Raw genomic sequence first — 17,945 nt, forward strand, 5'->3', positions numbered from 1 at the left:
GCACAATATGAAACCTACCGATAACCTGTATGATATTGTTAAGCCTTGTGAGGTTTTTGACATGATATGTGGCACAAGCACGGGGGGGTTTGTTGAAACGACTAGGAAAGATAGGAGGACTGGCTGACCTCGATAGGTTAATTGCGATTATGCTTGGGAGGCTCCGGATGGGTGTTCAGGAAACCATCGATGCTTATCTCGAGCTGGCAAAGGGTGTCTTCCGGGAGCGGACCCAGACTCTCTTCATGCCAGGCCACGTCAGAGCGCTGGTGGGAGCACACCGGTTCAGCGGGGAAAAGCTCGCTGCAGCCGTCAAGCGTGTTGTGAAAAGGGAGACTGGGAATGAAGATACCCCGTTCTTCAATAAGGAAGAGGAACAATGTCGAGTGTAAGTGCCCCTCAGCCTTCACATTCTTCTACTAACCACGGAACCCTAATTCGAAGGTTCGTTTGCGCAACACGCACTGCCAACACCGCACTGGCGATTATGAGGTCCTACCGCAGTGATGAAGAAGACAGCGCCCAGGGGACTATCTGGGAAGTGGCCCGGGCAACCTCTGCTGCTCCAACGTTCTTTCCCCCCGTGAAGTTCGGCAACCCCCCGGCCGAGTACGTTGATGGCGCTTTGGTCCACAACAACCCCATACGCCTTGTCATGGGTGAGATAAATAAAGTATGGGGATGTGAGAGAGAACTCTGTTGCGTCGTAAGTATCGGAACAGGCACCCCAGTCACCCCGAAGCTAGGGTCAATGGGAGTCTCAGTACTGAAGGCCTGTGCCAAACTTGCAACAAACGCAGAGAACATTGCTAGGGGTTTCAAAGCTGATGAAGGCGGGAGACTGCACAAGGAAGGGAAATATTTCCGATTCAACGTGGCGCAAGGGTTACAGGCTGTGAAGCTTGAAGAATGGCAAGCCTTTGACTTGATGGATGCCGCCACAAAGGCTTACCTGAGGGACGCCGAGGTCGAGGTCGACACTTGCGCTCGCAGGCTGGGACAGGTTACAGCTAGTGAGCCAGAAGGTATGTATTATTCTTAATATTACCCCGTCCATCGCTGTTTAGCTAAGTGGTTCTTTCTCTCACAGCCTCCCCACAGCCTCCAGCGACGACTGCTGCCCCGGAGTACATAGACATCTCCCGAGTGTCCAGTCGTTACTTCACTGGCAGAAGAAAGGTGCTTACCGAACTTGAGGGGTACTTTAGGGCTGCCCGAAGAGCTAACCCCCAGGTGGCCGTTCTCATCGGCCTCGGTGGCATCGGGAAGACCCAAACTGCCCTGCGATATTTTGAGCGCAGGAAAGCTGCCTATACGATTGCATTGTTCGTCGAGTGCAATACAAAACAAGAGGCTATCGCAGCATTCGTGCGGTTTGCCCACCTCGTGGTCGACGAAGAGCTGCGCCAGTGCCCTGACAGCACTTACATCGAGGCTGTCAAGAAGCTCGGATTCTCCGGCTTGCTGGATGAACAGGATCAGGCCAACCAGTCGTCGGCAGAGAGTCAGACGCGTGTAGTCGACGCCGTCAAGAGGTGGCTCGGCAGGCAACAGAAGCCATTTCTGATTATCTTTGATAACGCCGACGACCCAGCAGCAGTTAACCTGGATCAACTCATACCTCGCCATCAAGACGGGGATATCCTCATAACGACACGAGACAAAGGAGCTCAGGCCTTTGGCCAAGCTTTCCCCATTGACGAAATGAACGAAAAGGACGCAATTGATCTCCTCGCCCACGCCTCGAACATGGCTTTCACATCGAAGCAGCACAGGGAGGCTGCTCGAATCACAGAGGTCCTTGGATACCTTCCTCTGGCTATCGATCAGGCCGGTGGTTATTTAACCAGCTCTGATTCAGACCTTGCCAATTTTCTTCCGACGTACGAGCTTCACGCGAGGAGCCTGCTGTCTCAGCTACCGAACGACGGCTTCCTTGGTTACAAGCATTCGGCGTTCACGACATGGGAAATGAGCTTCAAGCGACTGGAGGTTCTTTCACCAAAATCAGCTTCCCTTCTCCAAGTGCTCGGATTTCTCAATAACTGGGACATCTGCGATCTCCTATATAAATCACGCAACACGGGCGAGGAACCCACGGTTCCGGCCTTCCTGAGAGACAATAATGAGTGGAACTTACAGGCTGACGGATTTAGTTTCCATGAAGCCTTTTCGGTTCTCCTCAAATTATGCCTAGTCAAGCGGGATGAGAATATTCCAGAGCTACGCACTTACAACATCCACCCTGTTGTTCACGTCTGGATAAGAGAACGACTTGATTCACCACGTCGTGCGCAATACGCCCGGGATGCCCTCCTCCTGGTTGCTCGCGCCCTACCTTCGCTCCAACAATCCAGTGCAAGCGCCTGGGCAATCCATCGTCGGCTCCACCCACATATCCAAGCGGTGTGGTCGAATATCAAACGACATGTGCCGGCATCCGAGGATGGTCGGGAGCCTGCATTCTTACAGGCACTGCATATAATGGCAACCTCTTTCAGACAACAAGGTCATTACCACGTTGCTGAAGAAATACTAGTCCGAGCCTACCAAGGAAACAAGATGGCATATGGACCGGTAGACCCAAAGACTTTGGATAGTGCCACACGCTTAGCATCCATTTATGACATTCGCGGTGACTTGAAGAATGCGGAAGAGTTATACAGGTTCGTCTACGCTGGCCTGACAGAAGTCTTAGGGGCAGACAACAGGAAAACTCTTGCGGCACTTCAGAGCCTCGCAAATGTCCTCAAATACCGGGGACAGTCTGAGGAGGCTGAGAAGTTTTATAAGGAGGCGCTTGTTGGACGGAGAAAGTTTGGAGAGGCAGACCCAGATGCGCTTGAGACAATGGACTCGTTGGCAAGTCTGTACTTTTCTTCAAACCGTGCAAAGGAAGCCGAGCCTTTGCGGCGCTTTGTCTTGAAGACGCGAGAGGAACTTCTTGGAGCTGAAAATCCGGAGACCCTGGAAGCCATGCTGGACATGGGGATGCTGTATTCAGGGCTTGGGAAAAATGAGCTAACAGTACAGCTGTATGTGACTCACCTCGCGCCCCTTTGTGACTTTGTATACTAACGTATCGGGCCAGGTTCGAAAAGGCTTATGAGAACCGACATACTCTGCTTAACTCGCAGCACACTACAAAAACTCTGAGTGCTCTGTTGATGATTGCTGCGTATTATGCGAATCTCGGACAGACCGAGAGAGCCGAAGCCATGTACCGTGAAGTTCTTGCGAGACAGCAATTCCTCCTCGGCGAGCAACACCTGGACACTATCTGGACTCAGTGTTGTTTGGGTGTGGTCCTCTTCACCAAGGAGAGGTCGCAGGAGTCCGTTGAACGTGTTGAAAAAGCGTTGGTGGACATCGAGGCCAAGTTGGGGCCAGATCATCTGGATACCCTTTGGGTAGCGCACGCTCTTGCAATTGTCTACGAGTGCTGGAACAAGCTTGAGGAAGCAGAGCAGCTGCAGGAGCGTGTTGTGAAGGGCTACCTCGCCGAGCTTGGCCCTGACCATGTCAATACACTGTACATGATCAACGACCTCGGCGACTGCTACTCGCGTGGCAAGAAGACGAAGAAAGCCGCAGAGAACTTCCACATCGCGTATGAGGGGAAGCTGAAGAAATTCGGCTTCAGAAGCCCACATACCTTGTACACCGCGACACTGCTCGCTTCAGCAATGCGCGAGCTCGGGAACGAGAAAGAGTCGGAAGAGCTCTTCAAAAAGGTTCTTGACACGACCATCGACCTACTAGGCAGAGACCACGCAGATGTCGCTGTGTGCATGATGTACTTGGCCGATCTTTACGTTTCGCAGCACCGCTTTGAGGAAGCTCGGGATCTGTATGAGGAAGTATACCAGACTCGGGCGAACCTGCAGGGAGAGGATCACAATAATACTCGACACACCAAGCAACTTCTGGATGAGATGAAAAGACGTATCGAATTCCCCAACGCGCCGAACGAGAGAAGCCCGGTCGAAAAGCCGACCGAGGCTCGGATGGAGCCACGGCATGTCTCTTTCCGGCCGAGGAGAGTACGGAGTATGAGATGGCATCATTGACGTTTGCTTGGCGATATATCTCTTGTGTCTATCTGTCGTTACCACTGTCCATGATATGTATACCAGGTATAGTCACTAAATCTCAAGGGGATATTCACACCACGACGTACCTAGTAGAGTTCTTGCTGCCACCCCAATTCACGTTGCCCCAGGTGCCCGAGGCCTGAGATCCATGGATATCACCTTGTTTTCCCTTTTGGGGAGGTTTGACTCAGTGCAGATGAAGTGTTAATTGAACTTCACCTCGTGTGGACCAATGGCTCAAACTTCCAGAAACGGCTTCTTCACTCTCCCTCTGAGACTTGATATTGGCTTCTTCCCGCCCTTCACTCCACCTTTGATCCCACCCCGAACGACATAAGAATGGTTACCACCACCTTTATCCCCAACTTCTGGCTTACCCTGACGATCTACTGATAGCCCTCATTACACCAACCGTCCCTCATCATCACAGCGACCCCTCTGTTCTAACACCTCATGCCGCCCCGGCTCCCCCCCCAGTTATCTCGCCCACAAACAGTACGCGAGGGGTGTTCATTTACCGCGACGACTGATGGACAGCTGCAACGAATAGACACTGTGGCGATCAAGACACTCGTCGAGTGCAAGGCTTTCCAGCGTGAGTCGCCTGGGAACTGGCAACGGTGGGCGTGCTGATTCGACGGGACGGGGTTTAGTTAACGGGGGAACAATCGGCATCATCCGTACAGGGGGTGGCCGAGCGACGAGAGCGTCACGGCAGTATCCCCGGGAACCTCTCTGAAACCAGAAAGAATTCAGACGGGAAAAGCAACGTCGGGGAGATCCGTGACCGCAACGGCAGATGGAGAACCCTGGCGACGTCGTGTGCTCACTGTGTTGTTCCCACAGAGTCTAACCTATCGGGACACGAGGCTGACGGTTTGTCGCTCCTGCATGAAATGAAAGTTATCAAATCACTGACTTTTCTGCAGCCATTCGAGGGTGGAAGTTCCACGGGCTTACTCTAGGCGACAGCAACGCTCCCAAACTGCCGCTCATCGGGGCTCCGACCTAATAGTTTATTCGCAAACAAATTGAGGAGCTTATAGAAAATCTCCCCGATCATGTCGATTCCACCCGTTACAAGCTGCTAGAGGAGCTCAGAGAAGCGGAAATCCCTCTAAATGCCTCTGACAGCAGAAACTCTGCCCAGATGAGGGCCCGAGTGGAAAGTTATACGCACGATAGGGAAATCTACCAACGAATGCTCAGCTCTGGACAGTACCTTTTTGGTCGCGTCATAGCAGCCTCAGGGTGCAAAGAATTCGTCCCTCTGATATCAACCAGCCATCCAACATGGGCTGGACGTTGCTCGAGCCAAATGGCGACCCCGTCAAAACCAACCAGGTTCGTCATCCCCCCTTCAAAAACCATGATAGTAGATGAGCCTAATGACGTCTGGATCACAGATACCCCTCCGGACCCCCGGCTCTGGCGTGCTTCCAACAGAGTACAGTCTCGGAAACTTCGAATTCGACGAGATCAAGTACAATGCCATCCTGTACAAGGTTGGGGCTGCCACGGGCGCAACCTAGGGATGGTACGGCAACCTTGCGCAGTACAATGTGGCAGTAACAATAGTCGATGAGCAGGAGACGACCATAAGCACATGGGAGCATGCAATGGTCATTGGGAGAGGTAGCGAGCAGTCTGTTGCGCTGCCCGGCGACTCGGATGCACTTGTGGGGACTTCCATTGAGGATATCGCAGGACGTCTGTTTGCGGGAAGTAAGGTCCGAGATAGGGGCTATTTATTCGTTCCACGGACCTCGTCCAAGATATCAAAGAGAGGACTGGGGCAACTGATGTACGCATCGAGGTGGACTATTAGGTACTGCATCGGGAGGACGTTTCGACAAGGTCAACTGGGTGTTCAGGCTTCACTTGCGTCTTCCGTTCTCACGCCTCTCTGTCCTTAGAGTGTAGAATATCCTAACTTTATACGTCCCCATGCTTTCTAATTGATTGTGTGGACATTCTTTGTCATCCGGGCGCATTTCGGGGATCGAAGGATGGCATTCGCCGTGATTGGCCCTTCTTGGCTGTGGGATGCCCGAAAGTACGACTGGTGCTGCAATGTAGGTATCAAAATAATTTGTATAAATTGAGAGATCTTAGATCCCTTTGCTCCTTTGGTGTTGTAGCATCTACGCTGTTTTCCTTGTTAGCTCCTACAGCACCGAACCTTCATAGATACCTCCACTGCCGAAGTCCGCCATTACCGTCGAACAACATAGTCATGTCAGCGAACGCAACTAACGAAGCCGACGAGCCAAACTCAATCGCAATCATCCTATGCGGCAAATCCTCCGAAACCGGGACACAAGTGTCACGGCTGATCCGGCCAGAATTCGAAGGTGAGCGTCCGCTCCCTCGCTTCAGTTTCCATACTCACCAAAATCCAACGGGATGCCAGTCATACACTTCGTCAATTCATTCGAGGACGCAAAAGCCGACATTCCGGAGCTCATCGCTGGACGCGGGCCCAAAAGACCAGGTTCGAACAATATCGGCTCCGGTGACTACAGTCGCCCACCGCGTGCTGTTATATTCGGGCGGGCGTTCGATCCAGAGCATGTACTTGAGCTTCACCGGCTATTTCGCGGGACAGGTAGTATGCCTGTAGCGTGGATTGCGGGAGATCCACAGTTTGTATTGCCGGCGGAGATCCCGGCTGGGTACGCAGAAAAGGCGGCGGATAATGTGAAGAGGGCGTTTGCGAAGTGGGAAGATGCAGGGGATATGAGTGAAGAGATCGTTTACTACTGAATATCTACTCGCGGTTATAGATTCAATAGATCCCGTGGAGGGTTCCGATTTCGAGCCAACTTCACAGTTTCTGCAGCCCATCACCCTTGATATTGCTTAACGATCTGGATCACGCCCTGAAGCTCCTCCATTAGTCGCGGGATTCCAGCAAGCGACCACTGTACTGTTCGCTGTACGCTCTCATCTGCGTCTTCATCTATAGCGCTGCGATCCACACTCATAAGCTCGCGGATTGCCGTCTCTGTCCGCCGCAACTCACGGAGCAACAGAAAGCGACGCAAGCTGCTCTGGTCCTCGACATCCAGGTCAAGAATGCCAGCCTGCAGCGGGGTAGGGCGAACACTAAATAGATCAATTGTCGGCGCCTCCACAACAACATCGGCAGCGGTGGTGCCGCGATCCCCGTTCACTATCCGTACTTTCTGCAGAATGCCGTTCCCCCATAGCAGCGACACGGTACCAAAAGAGCATCTTGGACAGAATCGACACGTATAGAAAAATTAGATGGGGACACCGCGCACATGAACACCGCATCAGCTTGCTCCAGCCATCCAACGCAGCCCTGTTCACGGCGAGGACGCGGTCGAAGGTGGGCGTGAGCTCTAAGTCCGCGTATACATGTGCCGGGTCAGTGGAACAGGACATTAATCCCCGGCGCATTCTCCCGTGTTGCAGGGAGCTGAGGATTGAGATTGCACGAGCTTCGCAATCGTGTGTGCTGGTATTGGGCCCAGGAGAACTTGATTCCTGTAGGGACTCTAATGCCGGTGTAAGTGAGGGCAAATTGGTCGTATCCCAGTTCATGAAGCCATCGAAGTTGACATCATCCGCACCGACTCCAGCACCAAATGATGCCAGGATAGGAACCGGTTCATTCTGATCATAGTCCAACAAGGATCCCCAGCCCTGCTCTTCAATCCACGGTATTGATGGGGTCTGGCCGGGCAACCCCAGAGGTTGCGGAGCAGGCTTGATCGGTGCTGGGGGCGGCCTGTTGTCCACCTGTTGCAAGCCATGCGCAAGCCTTTTCCGCCATGGCTGCCTTCCATGTTTGCGTGATTGTGAGTATGAGCATCCTAGTCCAGCCTGGAAGCACCGACCGCACGCTGGATGTTTCTTGTCGCAGCGGACTTTCGCCGTGGAGCATGGATCACACGCTGTCCGGAGGCGGACACTCTGTGGCTTCTGAGACCCGGTTCCAGGCATCGTTGCCGTCCAATACTTTCTCAGTCTCCCACGTGTCTATCGTCATAATTCCACGAGGTCCGCATGGAGGTGGAAGTAAGATCCCAGGTCTCCGCCGCTGCTGACAAACACAAAATCAAGCCACAAAGAAACACCTGACAGGGGCGGGATTCGAACCCACGCCAAATTATATCCGCGAAGGGATCTGATTTAGACGAGGCCCAACCCCGTGCATTCGACTGCTCGCGGTGGAATGCAAAATGACTGACAGTTTCCACACCCCAGAATTATCACACATCCGCATCCCATACCAATAATAGTCGAGATAGGGCAGTTCTAGTGCTTTCCATGATTGCATCAGGACCAAGGCCATTAGTATAGTGGTTTAAACCAGGTATGGGCTGTTGTTAAAGCTGTGTTGCCAGCATTGTCTTCCCCATACCCCGATATATATCGCAGATCTCGAGGAACGCCCTATCAACCTACTGTACCCAACATATTACAATCTTCCCATCTTGTGGGTCGAGTGCTGCTCAGTAACCCTACCCTTCCCAAAGTGCGTTTCTTGTAGGTAAAGCTTCTTGGATCCTCGAATTTTTAGGACAGGTCAAGTGACGGATCCAGCGCATCAGCGAAACTCGAGTCGTGTCTTACACCTATTTCATGACTCTTCAAGTGCTCGGCTCATGGTGGTCAAGAAATTGATGTTCACCACATTAGGGTAGTACGGACGATAGCCCGCCGATTCCCAGCGGACGGCCTCGAACCCATCCCGGAGTTTCCACACGTTGTCCGACATTTCCGTATGAGTGGGATGACTCGCTTCACACAGAACAAAAACAGCATTATAACCTCTTCCGGAATTCTACCAATGTGTACCGATGTTATAACCGAGTGTGACCCATCCCCCCTGCCCCCATACCCCAATGGTTAAAGGAGAGCGCTCGAGAGGGGTGCGATGAACTCGAATGCAAAGGTGTTTAGGTTTATGTGGACTAAATTCGACTCAGTGACTGGTGACTAGCATCATTGGTCTAGTGGTAGAATTCGTCGTTGCCATCGACGAGGCCCGTGTTCGATTCACGGATGATGCAATGATTTTTTCATTTTTGTTTGGAGCTGCCGGGCTCTTGGTCTGATTCTCGGCTTTTTATTCTTTGCTCCAGCATCTCGGGGATTGAGTGTTGGGGTTGGGCCCGAGCAAAATCAGGGTCAGATGAAGAGAAGATCGTTGGTTGACTGCAGGAAGACACGGGCGTTTCTAATCCTTGTGGGTCCTGAGGGACGTCAAACCGGAGGGAACCTTAACATACTCTATTGAACCCCCCACCAGGGACCGAAGAGGAATAAGCATCAGAAGCCTGGCCTTGACTCGCCATAGCAAGAGAGCGATGGCTTCACCGAAGAGAAAAGATGAGGCCTTGCAGGAAAGGTTTGCGAGGCCTGGGATGTGAGCGCTCGGGGGGTTGGAACGTGTCGGTGCGCAGGGGTATTCTGGAAGAATCATCGGGCCGGTTGGCCGTTTGTATGAAGGCCGGATCGATGAAGAGAATCTGCATGGAATATATGGAAGAAAAGGTTGCCAAAGGAACACCAGGATCTAGAAGATACAGTTGATATTTGCATACTTCTTTATAGGGAGGAATTTAAATATTGCATTCCTCCCTGTGATAGATTCATACGTCTTTCTCATTCTTTAAGTATCTTGATATGTTGGTTTTAGATCTTTACAATGGTAGATTGTTCTGCTTTCCCTTTCAAATACTGCCTGTAGCCAATCGAAGGTTTGGATTAGGCATAGTGTGTTAATGTTCCTTCATAGCGCAGAATCTCATGCATGCAGGTGACCCTCAAACAGAACCTCGACACCCTCAGTTCTGAGGTTCGCCCTCAGGGTCACCGTATGTAAGTCGACGGGCGTCCTCGTTCGCAGTGATATCAATGGTATTACATGACTTTGGGGCAGAGTTCTTGGTTCAAAATAAGGCAGCAATTTACCAAATGAGAGGCAAATCCCCTTGTGGTTTCTTCGCGATTTCAGCTATTGGACGAGAGGAAAATTCAGCAGGCCCCGGAATGTATCCGCAAAGCTATAACTTGATTATATATTTCCGCCACAAAACACCATCTCCATGCTTTGATCCCTCCAGGCCACCATGACCAACTTAATACCTCACGAAGCTAGGCAAATGAAATAATTCCACCATGAATTTAATGGAATACCATATGATTTCATTAGATTTTGCTCATAGTGTTGGTGAAAATGTTGGATACACGGGTATAAGACCAAAACAGCTGTAAATTACATATTTTACTAGTGAGCGCCACACCCGTGACTTGGAGCACACACGCGAGCGCCGCACCTGAGAATCCCTTCCGAATCAAGCAATTTCGACCTCCTCGTTCCATTGGGGGTGGAGGTTCCAACCTGCTCACCCGTTTCGAGGTTCTGGCAAGGTCTCCCCGATACCGTCGCATGACACGCTGAATTCTTCGCGTCCGGAATTTTTTGCTCAGCGTCAACGAACGAGCGCTGCAGAAGACCATCTTCCTTCGTGGCGTGGCCGGAAACCGTTTCCGCAGGCTCATCAGAGAAGCGCGGCGGCGGCGGGGTATACGGAGCTTAATCTGACATTTTTTGGATCAGCAATCGATCAGCAATCGATCAACAATCGATCAAGTCCTTCACAACGCATCCCTTTTTGCAAATTGGTCACCGACGGACATTGGCCAACAGAGGATCGAAGAGTGCGCACCAAGCATGGTGTGTAACATACTCGCCGCATCATTGCCGCATGTAGACGACTGGCATGTATACACATTCTGGTATCGATGGAGTTATGATGTCGGCGGTGCCCCAGATGGCTAAGATGGATTCTTCCAAAAACCTTGATCCAGTCAGCAATGGACCGATTATTTTTATGTTGTTCTGTTGGGTACGGGCCCGATTGGCGGTTTGGCCAGCCAAAGGACGGCGACATATATGCCCGTTCTGGAAACGTCACGTACTTTCCCACGTACTTTCTCACGCACTTCTCGTGAGATCTCTATCCCGCCTTCCCTCAGTATAGAATGCTAGCAAAGTGGCGATTGTTACAAGGTCTTCGACTGCGACCGACGCCTCACTCGACACTCTGCTTGTCTGATTCTAGTCTAGTGAGCCTTATTGCATGGCCAGGATGCAACCACCAAATACCACATCCCCCTTGTCCTCATGGAGCGATGAAGAAACCGCCAACGAGATTTTTGTTCCCGAGCCTCTTCTGGCCGCTGCGGCGTCGTCCGAAACCGCTCCGCAAACTCTTCGATGGAGTTCGACGCCTCTTCCGCCCACGGCCGTTCCAGCCGGCGAGATCCGCGTTCGGAAGCGGGGACAGTCGCGGGCAATGGGGCTTCCCGAAGGATCACAAGGCGTATACCGCCATGTCAGTTATTCGTCGGCCGTCGAGGAGGGCCGGGGGCCGTTATCACCGGTCCGCCAGGATGCTGGGAGCGTTCCTCGCTCCCAATCGCTGAGCGAGAGAACGACGGCCAGCCATCGCGCCGAACGCCACATTCGATGCGCTCCCTTGCAGACGGACAGTGAAGCCGGTCCGAGGGGGGTGTCGGGCGACTCCAATTTTGCGCCGGTGATGCGTGTCTCTCGGACCCCCAATGAGGTGAGGAAGTCCCGAATCGGCAGTCTGAGAAGTGTCTATGACCGAGCCAAGCTGGTCAATATCAAACACCAGCGCAAGGACTGGCTTCGCCATGTGATCGAGTACGGCGCCTACGCCTTCTTGGTTCTCGCTGTGTACTTCGTCCTGGTGGGATTGCCGTTGTGGAAGGGTTCCGTCTACTGGCTCTACTGGATCATGCAATATAAACTCATCTTCCATGGGGGCTGGGCCATCTTCATCTGCATGCTTTTCTGGTACGTTGCCGCGGCCACCTCCCGTGTCCTCGACTAATCGCAGCATACGCCTGCTACAGGTTCTCCTACACCCCCCTCCTCACCCAGTTCGAACCCGATCCCCCCGGTCCGGATTTCTACCAGGTGCGCCATATCGCGCGCGAAACGCCCAACGTAGCGCTGGTGATCCCCTGCTATCGGGCGGCGCCGATCCTCGGCCACACGCTCGCGGCGGCGCTGCACACCTTCCCGCCGTCGCACATCTACGTTATCGCCAACGGCAACTCGACCATGCCGCTGGACAACACCGAGGCCATCTGCCGCAGCTTCGGCGTCAACCACATCTGGTGCCCGGTCGGGTCGAAGATCGTTGCGCTCTTCGTCGGCTGCTACGCGGCCAAGGCGTTCCCCTACGTGCTCCTCATCGACGACGACTGCATCCTGCCGCCCGACTTCCCCGTCGTCACCAACCGCCTGACAGACCAGGTGCAGTGCATCGGCTACACGATCAAGTCGGTCGGCGCGGACGGCTCGCGCGGGACGTACTGCCAGCAGGCGCAGGACCTGGAGTACAAGCTGGCGGGGCTGCAGCGCAGCTTTGCGGGGCGGCTGGGCAGCGCCATGTTCCCGCACGGCGCCATCTCGCTGTGGCGGCGAAAGTTCCTAAAGCGCACGCTCGAGACCCACCCGGGCTTCTCGATCAGCGAGGACTGGTTCCTAGGCGATAGCTGTCGACGGCTCGGGGGGCGCATCCAGATGTGCAGCGCGGTGTTTGTTGAGACGACGACGCCCGCGCGACTGATCTCCGTGCGTGCAGACGTGACCCGCGGCGGCTTCGGCGAAACCACCGTGTGCAAGCAGCGCTTCCTGCGCTGGAACTTCTTCGTCACCCACAGCATGTGGTATAATTCGAGCTATCTGTTTGGGAGCTGGCGGCTGGGCTGGTGGGAGGTCGGGACCAAGCTGTTTGTGTTCCAGGAGGTGAGTCAGTCCCGCCGCTATTGATGGCGCGCGCACGCAGCCGCCGTTTCCAAAGCTCATGAATGGTGTGCAGCTGTACGAAACGGTGCTGTACTTGCTGACGCCGTTTGTGATCCCGACGTCGATCGTGGTGGAGCCCGGGTTCACGATGACGCTGACCATCGCGTGCTGGGCGCTGTATCTGCTCAACGCGCTGATCTTTAACGAGGCGCATCTGAGGCGGAAGGGCGAACGCGTGAACCCGTGGGTGGTTGCTGTCTATTATGTAAGTGTTGGGGAGGGTGTCTGTGGATGCGCTCAGCTACTCATGCCGGATAGATGCCGTACAAGCTCATGATTGGGGTGATTCGCGTCATCAGCTGCTACTGGTCGATCATCAGGTATGCGCGATACTTTGCGCGACGACACCCGAAGCTCACAGAGAACCACAAGGCCGTTGGGGTTGTGCTGCGATTGGAGGAGCAGTCGCAGGGGACCGACGGACGGGCGGGAGGGGTGGGGAGGAGCATGACGCTGCGGTCGGTGGGATATCGGGCGTGGACCGGGGGAGAGATGCTGGAGATTCCGGAGCTTCCTGCGGCGGCGGAGCTTGGGCAGTGTTGTGGTTCAGGGAAATATTGATTGTTATTATTCACGTCTGAAAATATGAGGGTTTGTATACAACATGAATGTCGGATTGATCTCCAATCAATATGATTCAATACGGAATAAATTCCGTATACGAAGCTCTACTGTGAACTTGATCGAGCCTCAATTCACAACACTAGGTTGCTAGTGTCCCCTGGTGGCAAGATACATATTAAGGGCGTGCCGTAAAGGCCCACGTCGCATGCTTAATATCTTTCCCCTTAAGAAGCCCATTGAGCCTCCCAAACTCCTTGTTGCCCTCACACTCTGCAAAGGCAAGGTGCTCCGACACATCCTTCCATCCGGAAAACAGCACAAACTCCTCCTGCAAATTCCCCTGCTGATCGACCTCCTTATCTGCCCTCCACCCGCCAGCGAAGTCTCGGGCCCCATTAAACTCTCTAAGGTGATGCTTCGTCTCATCGAAGAGCTTCTGGAAGTCGTCCTTATTCTCAGTCGTGACGAAATATCGCCCAATTGCAATAACATCCGCAGAGAGGGGAAGAACCTCGCCACAATCCGCCGTCGCCCGGGACGGATCAAGCTCCAGGTGCTGCAGCCAGACGACATCAATTCCATCCTTCAACTCGCCCATGATCGCCTGGTTCGTCTCAGAGGGAATCCAGTCGTCCACGTGCTGCGAGACAGAGTCCCATTTCCCGAGGATGTAGATGATGCTGGGTCCTCGAGCTGGGAGAGGAGATATGTTGTTGCGTTTGTGTGGGTGGCTTGCGCCTTAAGCCCTGCATGGAGTTTCGCTGTGATTGTGGAGTTGGAGGGGGATGTGAGGGGTTCGTTGTTCTTCAGGCGGAGGCAGGCGATTTCTGTGACGGGCATTTTAGCTGGTTTCGAGAAGAGTAAGCCGGCAACTTGAAATGTCCTTTCGTGTGTTGGATTGTGAGCCCGAGGGGGTTCTTTACTCTGGGTTGGCAAGTTTCAGGCAACGAGGCCGTGACGCAGCGCATCAGTCGCTCCTTCTACTTGTGGAAATATGCATGTTGTGGAGTTGCCCGATTCTAACCAAGACGGGAAGGTGCGACCCTCTTTGGACGGCACTAGGCCTGATTTGTCAAGTCTCCATCTGTCCCAAGGTCCCGTCAACGGGTGCAGATGCCTGAGAGCTTCACCTCGATTCTACAGCTTCGACTTCATCTCGGACGCCTCCCTCCTCGCCCACTCCTTCAACACCTTCCGCTGGATCTTTCCACTTGCAAGCCGCGGAATCTCATCCACAATCTTCACCCCGCCGGCAAGCTGCTTATGCTTCGCAACCCTAGCCCGCATATACGCCTGGATCTCCTCTGGCGAGAGCCTTCCACGATGCGTCTCCTGAAGCAACACATATGCACGCGGCCTCTCCTCCTCCCCCATCTGCACCCCAACAACACCCGCATCGGCGATGCCCTCATGCTCTAGCAGCGCGGCCTCCAATTCCGCCGGCGCAACCTGCAGCCCATTCACCTTGATAAGCTCCTTCTTCCGATCGACGACCCAGAACCAGTCGCCCCGTCGGACCATCACGTCGCCCGTGCGCAGCCAGCCATCGGCGTCAAGTGCCTCCTGTGTAGCGGGCTCGTTCCTCCAGTATCCGAGGCAGACGTTCGGTCCGCGGACGTATATTTCCCCCGGTGTGTTTTCCCCAACGGGTCTTCCGTCTTCACCGACGAGTTTCGTCTCGCAGTTTGGGTCGAGGAGCCCCACACTCCCTGTTTCGTCGTGTGCGCCGCCAGGAACGTGCATCGCGCCGCAGGTTACCTCCGTCATACCCCAGCCTTGGACGATGCGGACGCCGAAGCGGCGCTGGATGGCATTCTGCAAGTCTTGGGAAAGCGGGGCAGCGCCGCAGATGATGTGTTGCAGGCTGGTTAGATTGTACTTTGGTGTTTCTGGGCGCTTGTCAAGCATGATGAGGATGGGGGGTGCGACTTGGAGGTGGGTTATGCGGTGGGCTTGGATTGTTGCGAGGAAGTCCTCGTAGACGAAGTGGCGCATTATGTAGATGGGGAAATTGAGTTTTGGGGCCATCATGCAGGCGAAGAGTTGGCCTACGCATGTTAGTTGGGAATGTTATGGAGTAAGATGCGGGATAGGGGCGCGTACCGTATGCGTGGTATAACGGGAGGAAGCCTATCCAGCGCTCTTCTGGGCGCGCTGCTGGGACCAGTGCGTGTGGAGTCTCGAGGTCACGCATGAAGATGGTCTGTTCAACATTCGCTATAAGATTGCGATGCGACACGCACACCCCTTTTGGCAGTCCCGTCGTTCCGGAGGAATAGTTGATCGTGGCGATGGTTGTTGTCGAGGTGGTCACCATCTCGTCCCAGCGCCACGAGTTACCTTCCTCCTCTGTTCCAATCATATCTTTCCAGTCAACTATCCCGTTCACTGGAGGGATGGGCTCGACGTTGTCGGAGAATAAAAAGATGCGGTCTTTTGGTAGACCGGCACGCCGAGCCGCGTCAACAGCCGTCTCGACGAGCGTCGGATGAACAAGCAAAGCAGCTGCTTCAGTATTACGAAGCTGATATTCCAGTTCTGACACTGTCGACGTGGGGTTTGCGCCGCTGAAAATACGCGCTGCGCCGACGATCCCCTGGTACGCCATGGGCACGAAGATATGGTTCGGAGTGCATACCATGACCACCTTTCCAGGCGCCACACCAAGACGATCAAGGCCAAACCCCAAACGCCTCACCCAGGTGAGCATCTGTCGCGGTGAAAGCGCATGGCTGGGGTTCGCGGCGTCGATCCAGATGGGTCTGTCCGAGACCGTTTGGTTGGGCGGGTACAGGTAGGAAAGGAGGTTTGTTTTGGGGATGTTGAGGTGAGGGTATATCGACTTGTAATTCATGCTGAGTGAACTCTACTTACTCTCGGTAGAAGGCCTTGGACTCCTGACGCGTGTGGAGAGATCGGTTGATACGATGTTGTGATCGGCCCAGGATCGCGGGGTCGGATAACAAATGCGCAGTTCCTCGGCTCATCGACCAGTCAAATAGCGTGCTCACCCGCAACAATTCGAGCAGAGCAACAATTGACTTGCGTTCATCATGTCTGACCTCCCTGGATTCGATAATTATTTCAATCTCACCGGAAAAGTCGCTCTCGTGACGGGTGGTACGCTTCCCTCCCCACTCCCTCCCTTGCGTCACTAACGGTGCAGGATCCCGCGGTCTCGGTCTACACATCGCAACAGCCCTCCTCAGAGCTGGCGCAAAAACCGTCTTCATAACCGCCCGTCGAGAACCAGGCGTCAGCGAGGCTGTCGCTAAATTGAACGCTCTCCCTGGAATAAAGGGCAAGGCTATCGGAATCGCCGCAAATGTCTCGCAGACCGAGGAGATCCAGGCCCTCGTCGAGCAGGTGAAGAAGACAGAGTCAACGATGGACATTCTTATCGCAAATGCTGGCGCGACTTGGGGTGGGCCTTTCGAGACGTCGCCAGACTGGGCGAGCCAGAAGGTTGTGGATTTGAATGTGAGGGGCGTATTTAACCTTGTTCGTTTGTACGTCCATTCACTTTCTCGAAACGGCTGGGTTCAGGACTGATATAGCGTCTAGGTTTACACCCCTCCTCCAAGCATCCGGCACACACTCCTCGCCCTCCCGCGTCGTCATCGTTAGCTCCGTCGCCGGATCAACGGTCCCTCACACCGGCGAAAACGGCACAATCATGTACTCCATCTCGAAGGCAGCGGCGACGCATCTCGCTCGCAATCTTGCCGTTGAACTTGGACCTAAGAATATCACGGCCAACAGTCTGTCCCCCGGGTTCTTCCCGTCGAAACTCGCGAACGGGCTGATTAAGAATCTGGGAGGCGAGGAGGAGCTCAAGAAGGGGTATCCGCGTCGGCGGTTGGGGGTTCCCGATGATATTGGAGCAGCGGTTTTGTTCCTTGTCAGTCCGGGGGCGAACTATGTGTAAGTTTCTCGCCTTGTCTTTTTTTGCTAATTTGCTGTGGCTAATGGTGTGGTAGGACTGGAGTTGACTTGACGGTTGATGGGGGTGGTCGGCTTGCGAGGGGGAAGTTGTAGGTTCTCCGTGTCATAGCCTCTCGTGTAAAGCAGTATGATGGGTTTTGCAAATATGGCCCTGCCAGAGACGCAAATGATACTCTTGGCCGTGTACAATTGAATTGTTTCTTCGTTGAATTGGTGCTCGCTAGCAGTATCCTTTCTCGTGGAGTTGCCAGCATGCTCCTGCAAGGGGAGCGAAGACTCCTCAAATCCGGCCCTGGGAACTTCCAGAACAGTCCTGTCACAGACAAGGACTGCGTGACAATGATTTTCCTGTCTTTTGAGTAGAGTCCAGCAGTCTCGCAACCCCTCATCAGACTTGGCGCCGCATATTCTTCCACCACTCACAAAGCTCCGCGGACTGAGCTCATCTCATTGATATT

The 17,945-nt window shown here is 53.9% G+C and overlaps 8 protein-coding genes and 1 non-coding gene across 9 annotated transcripts; 6 read left to right on the top strand and 3 right to left on the bottom strand.

Moving 5' to 3' along the window:
* The first annotated feature begins 91 nt into the window (after positions 1 to 91).
* BJX67DRAFT_77366 (uncharacterized protein) lies at positions 92 to 4,253 on the top strand. The gene is made up of 4 exons (XM_071035427.1): positions 92 to 388; positions 445 to 1,025; positions 1,091 to 3,035; positions 3,092 to 4,253. The coding sequence occupies exons 1-4, from the start codon at positions 150 to 152 to the stop codon at positions 4,068 to 4,070; spliced, it is 3,744 nt and encodes a 1,247-aa protein (XP_070886748.1). The 5' UTR covers positions 92 to 149; the 3' UTR covers positions 4,071 to 4,253.
* Positions 4,254 to 5,263: 1,010 nt separating this feature from the next.
* Positions 5,264 to 5,831, bottom strand: BJX67DRAFT_352225 (uncharacterized protein). The gene is made up of 2 exons (XM_071028995.1): positions 5,501 to 5,831; positions 5,264 to 5,438 (listed from the first exon to the last, which is right to left on the bottom strand). Exons 1-2 carry the CDS (start codon positions 5,708 to 5,710, stop codon positions 5,286 to 5,288), a joined length of 363 nt encoding a protein of 120 aa, XP_070886749.1. The 5' UTR covers positions 5,711 to 5,831; the 3' UTR covers positions 5,264 to 5,285.
* A 499-nt stretch (positions 5,832 to 6,330) lies between these two features.
* Positions 6,331 to 6,860, top strand: BJX67DRAFT_380711 (uncharacterized protein; the record flags this gene model as incomplete). Its single annotated transcript, XM_071032847.1, has 2 exons — positions 6,331 to 6,448; positions 6,508 to 6,860. The coding sequence occupies 2 exons, from the start codon at positions 6,331 to 6,333 to the stop codon at positions 6,858 to 6,860; spliced, it is 471 nt and encodes a 156-aa protein (XP_070886750.1).
* BJX67DRAFT_352226 (uncharacterized protein) lies at positions 6,737 to 8,285 on the bottom strand. The gene has a single exon (XM_071028996.1). It carries the CDS (start codon positions 8,064 to 8,066, stop codon positions 7,212 to 7,214), a length of 855 nt encoding a protein of 284 aa, XP_070886751.1. The 5' UTR covers positions 8,067 to 8,285; the 3' UTR covers positions 6,737 to 7,211.
* A 783-nt stretch (positions 8,286 to 9,068) lies between these two features.
* BJX67DRAFT_t52 lies at positions 9,069 to 9,139 on the top strand. The gene has a single exon. It is a non-coding gene; the product is annotated as a tRNA-Gly (tRNA).
* Positions 9,140 to 11,215: 2,076 nt separating this feature from the next.
* Positions 11,216 to 13,721, top strand: BJX67DRAFT_387646 (glycosyltransferase family 2 protein; the record flags this gene model as incomplete). The annotated part of the gene is made up of 5 exons (XM_071034248.1): positions 11,216 to 11,958; positions 12,018 to 12,918; positions 12,992 to 13,183; positions 13,237 to 13,413; positions 13,686 to 13,721. 5 exons carry the CDS (start codon positions 11,216 to 11,218, stop codon positions 13,719 to 13,721), a joined length of 2,049 nt encoding a protein of 682 aa, XP_070886752.1.
* Positions 13,609 to 14,549, top strand: BJX67DRAFT_77413 (uncharacterized protein). Its single transcript, XM_071035430.1, has one exon. It carries the CDS (start codon positions 13,748 to 13,750, stop codon positions 14,417 to 14,419), a length of 672 nt encoding a protein of 223 aa, XP_070886753.1. The 5' UTR covers positions 13,609 to 13,747; the 3' UTR covers positions 14,420 to 14,549.
* BJX67DRAFT_77412 (acyl--CoA ligase) lies at positions 14,550 to 16,662 on the bottom strand. The gene is made up of 2 exons (XM_071035429.1): positions 15,646 to 16,662; positions 14,550 to 15,590 (listed from the first exon to the last, which is right to left on the bottom strand). Exons 1-2 carry the CDS (start codon positions 16,394 to 16,396, stop codon positions 14,680 to 14,682), a joined length of 1,662 nt encoding a protein of 553 aa, XP_070886754.1. The 5' UTR covers positions 16,397 to 16,662; the 3' UTR covers positions 14,550 to 14,679.
* Positions 16,472 to 17,908, top strand: BJX67DRAFT_77410 (SDR family NAD(P)-dependent oxidoreductase). The gene is made up of 4 exons (XM_071035428.1): positions 16,472 to 16,662; positions 16,709 to 17,051; positions 17,107 to 17,466; positions 17,523 to 17,908. Exons 1-4 carry the CDS (start codon positions 16,596 to 16,598, stop codon positions 17,578 to 17,580), a joined length of 828 nt encoding a protein of 275 aa, XP_070886755.1. The 5' UTR covers positions 16,472 to 16,595; the 3' UTR covers positions 17,581 to 17,908.
* The last annotated feature ends 37 nt before the right edge of the window (positions 17,909 to 17,945 follow it).

This window comes from Aspergillus lucknowensis (assembly GCF_044049455.1).
Source record: "Aspergillus lucknowensis strain CBS 449.75 chromosome Unknown BJX67scaffold_17, whole genome shotgun sequence".
NCBI lineage: Eukaryota > Fungi > Ascomycota > Eurotiomycetes > Eurotiales > Aspergillaceae > Aspergillus > Aspergillus lucknowensis.

What these genes read in the sequence shown, in the direction of transcription:
- BJX67DRAFT_77412 (XM_071035429.1), bottom strand. Translation starts at nt 16,396, where the DNA reads ATGAATTACAAGTCGATATACCCTCACCTCAACATCCCCAAAACAAAC. An exon ending in CCCGTTATACCACGCATACG is followed by an intron (nt 15,591 to 15,645) that starts GTACGCGCCCCT and finishes TAACATGCGTAG; the next exon opens with GCCAACTCTTCGCCTGCATG.
- BJX67DRAFT_77413 (XM_071035430.1), top strand. Translation starts at nt 13,748, where the DNA reads ATGCTTAATATCTTTCCCCTTAAGAAGCCCATTGAGCCTCCCAAACTC.
- BJX67DRAFT_77366 (XM_071035427.1), top strand. Translation starts at nt 150, where the DNA reads ATGCTTGGGAGGCTCCGGATGGGTGTTCAGGAAACCATCGATGCTTAT. An exon ending in GAAGAGGAACAATGTCGAGT is followed by an intron (nt 389 to 444) that starts GTAAGTGCCCCT and finishes CCTAATTCGAAG; the next exon opens with GTTCGTTTGCGCAACACGCA. An exon ending in TACAGCTAGTGAGCCAGAAG is followed by an intron (nt 1,026 to 1,090) that starts GTATGTATTATT and finishes TTTCTCTCACAG; the next exon opens with CCTCCCCACAGCCTCCAGCG.
- BJX67DRAFT_77410 (XM_071035428.1), top strand. Translation starts at nt 16,596, where the DNA reads ATGTCTGACCTCCCTGGATTCGATAATTATTTCAATCTCACCGGAAAA. An exon ending in GTATTTAACCTTGTTCGTTT is followed by an intron (nt 17,052 to 17,106) that starts GTACGTCCATTC and finishes TATAGCGTCTAG; the next exon opens with GTTTACACCCCTCCTCCAAG. An exon ending in AGTCCGGGGGCGAACTATGT is followed by an intron (nt 17,467 to 17,522) that starts GTAAGTTTCTCG and finishes ATGGTGTGGTAG; the next exon opens with GACTGGAGTTGACTTGACGG.
- BJX67DRAFT_352225 (XM_071028995.1), bottom strand. Translation starts at nt 5,710, where the DNA reads ATGCTCCCATGTGCTTATGGTCGTCTCCTGCTCATCGACTATTGTTAC. An exon ending in CCGGGGGTCCGGAGGGGTAT is followed by an intron (nt 5,439 to 5,500) that starts CTGTGATCCAGA and finishes GGGATGACGAAC; the next exon opens with CTGGTTGGTTTTGACGGGGT.
- BJX67DRAFT_352226 (XM_071028996.1), bottom strand. Translation starts at nt 8,066, where the DNA reads ATGCCTGGAACCGGGTCTCAGAAGCCACAGAGTGTCCGCCTCCGGACA.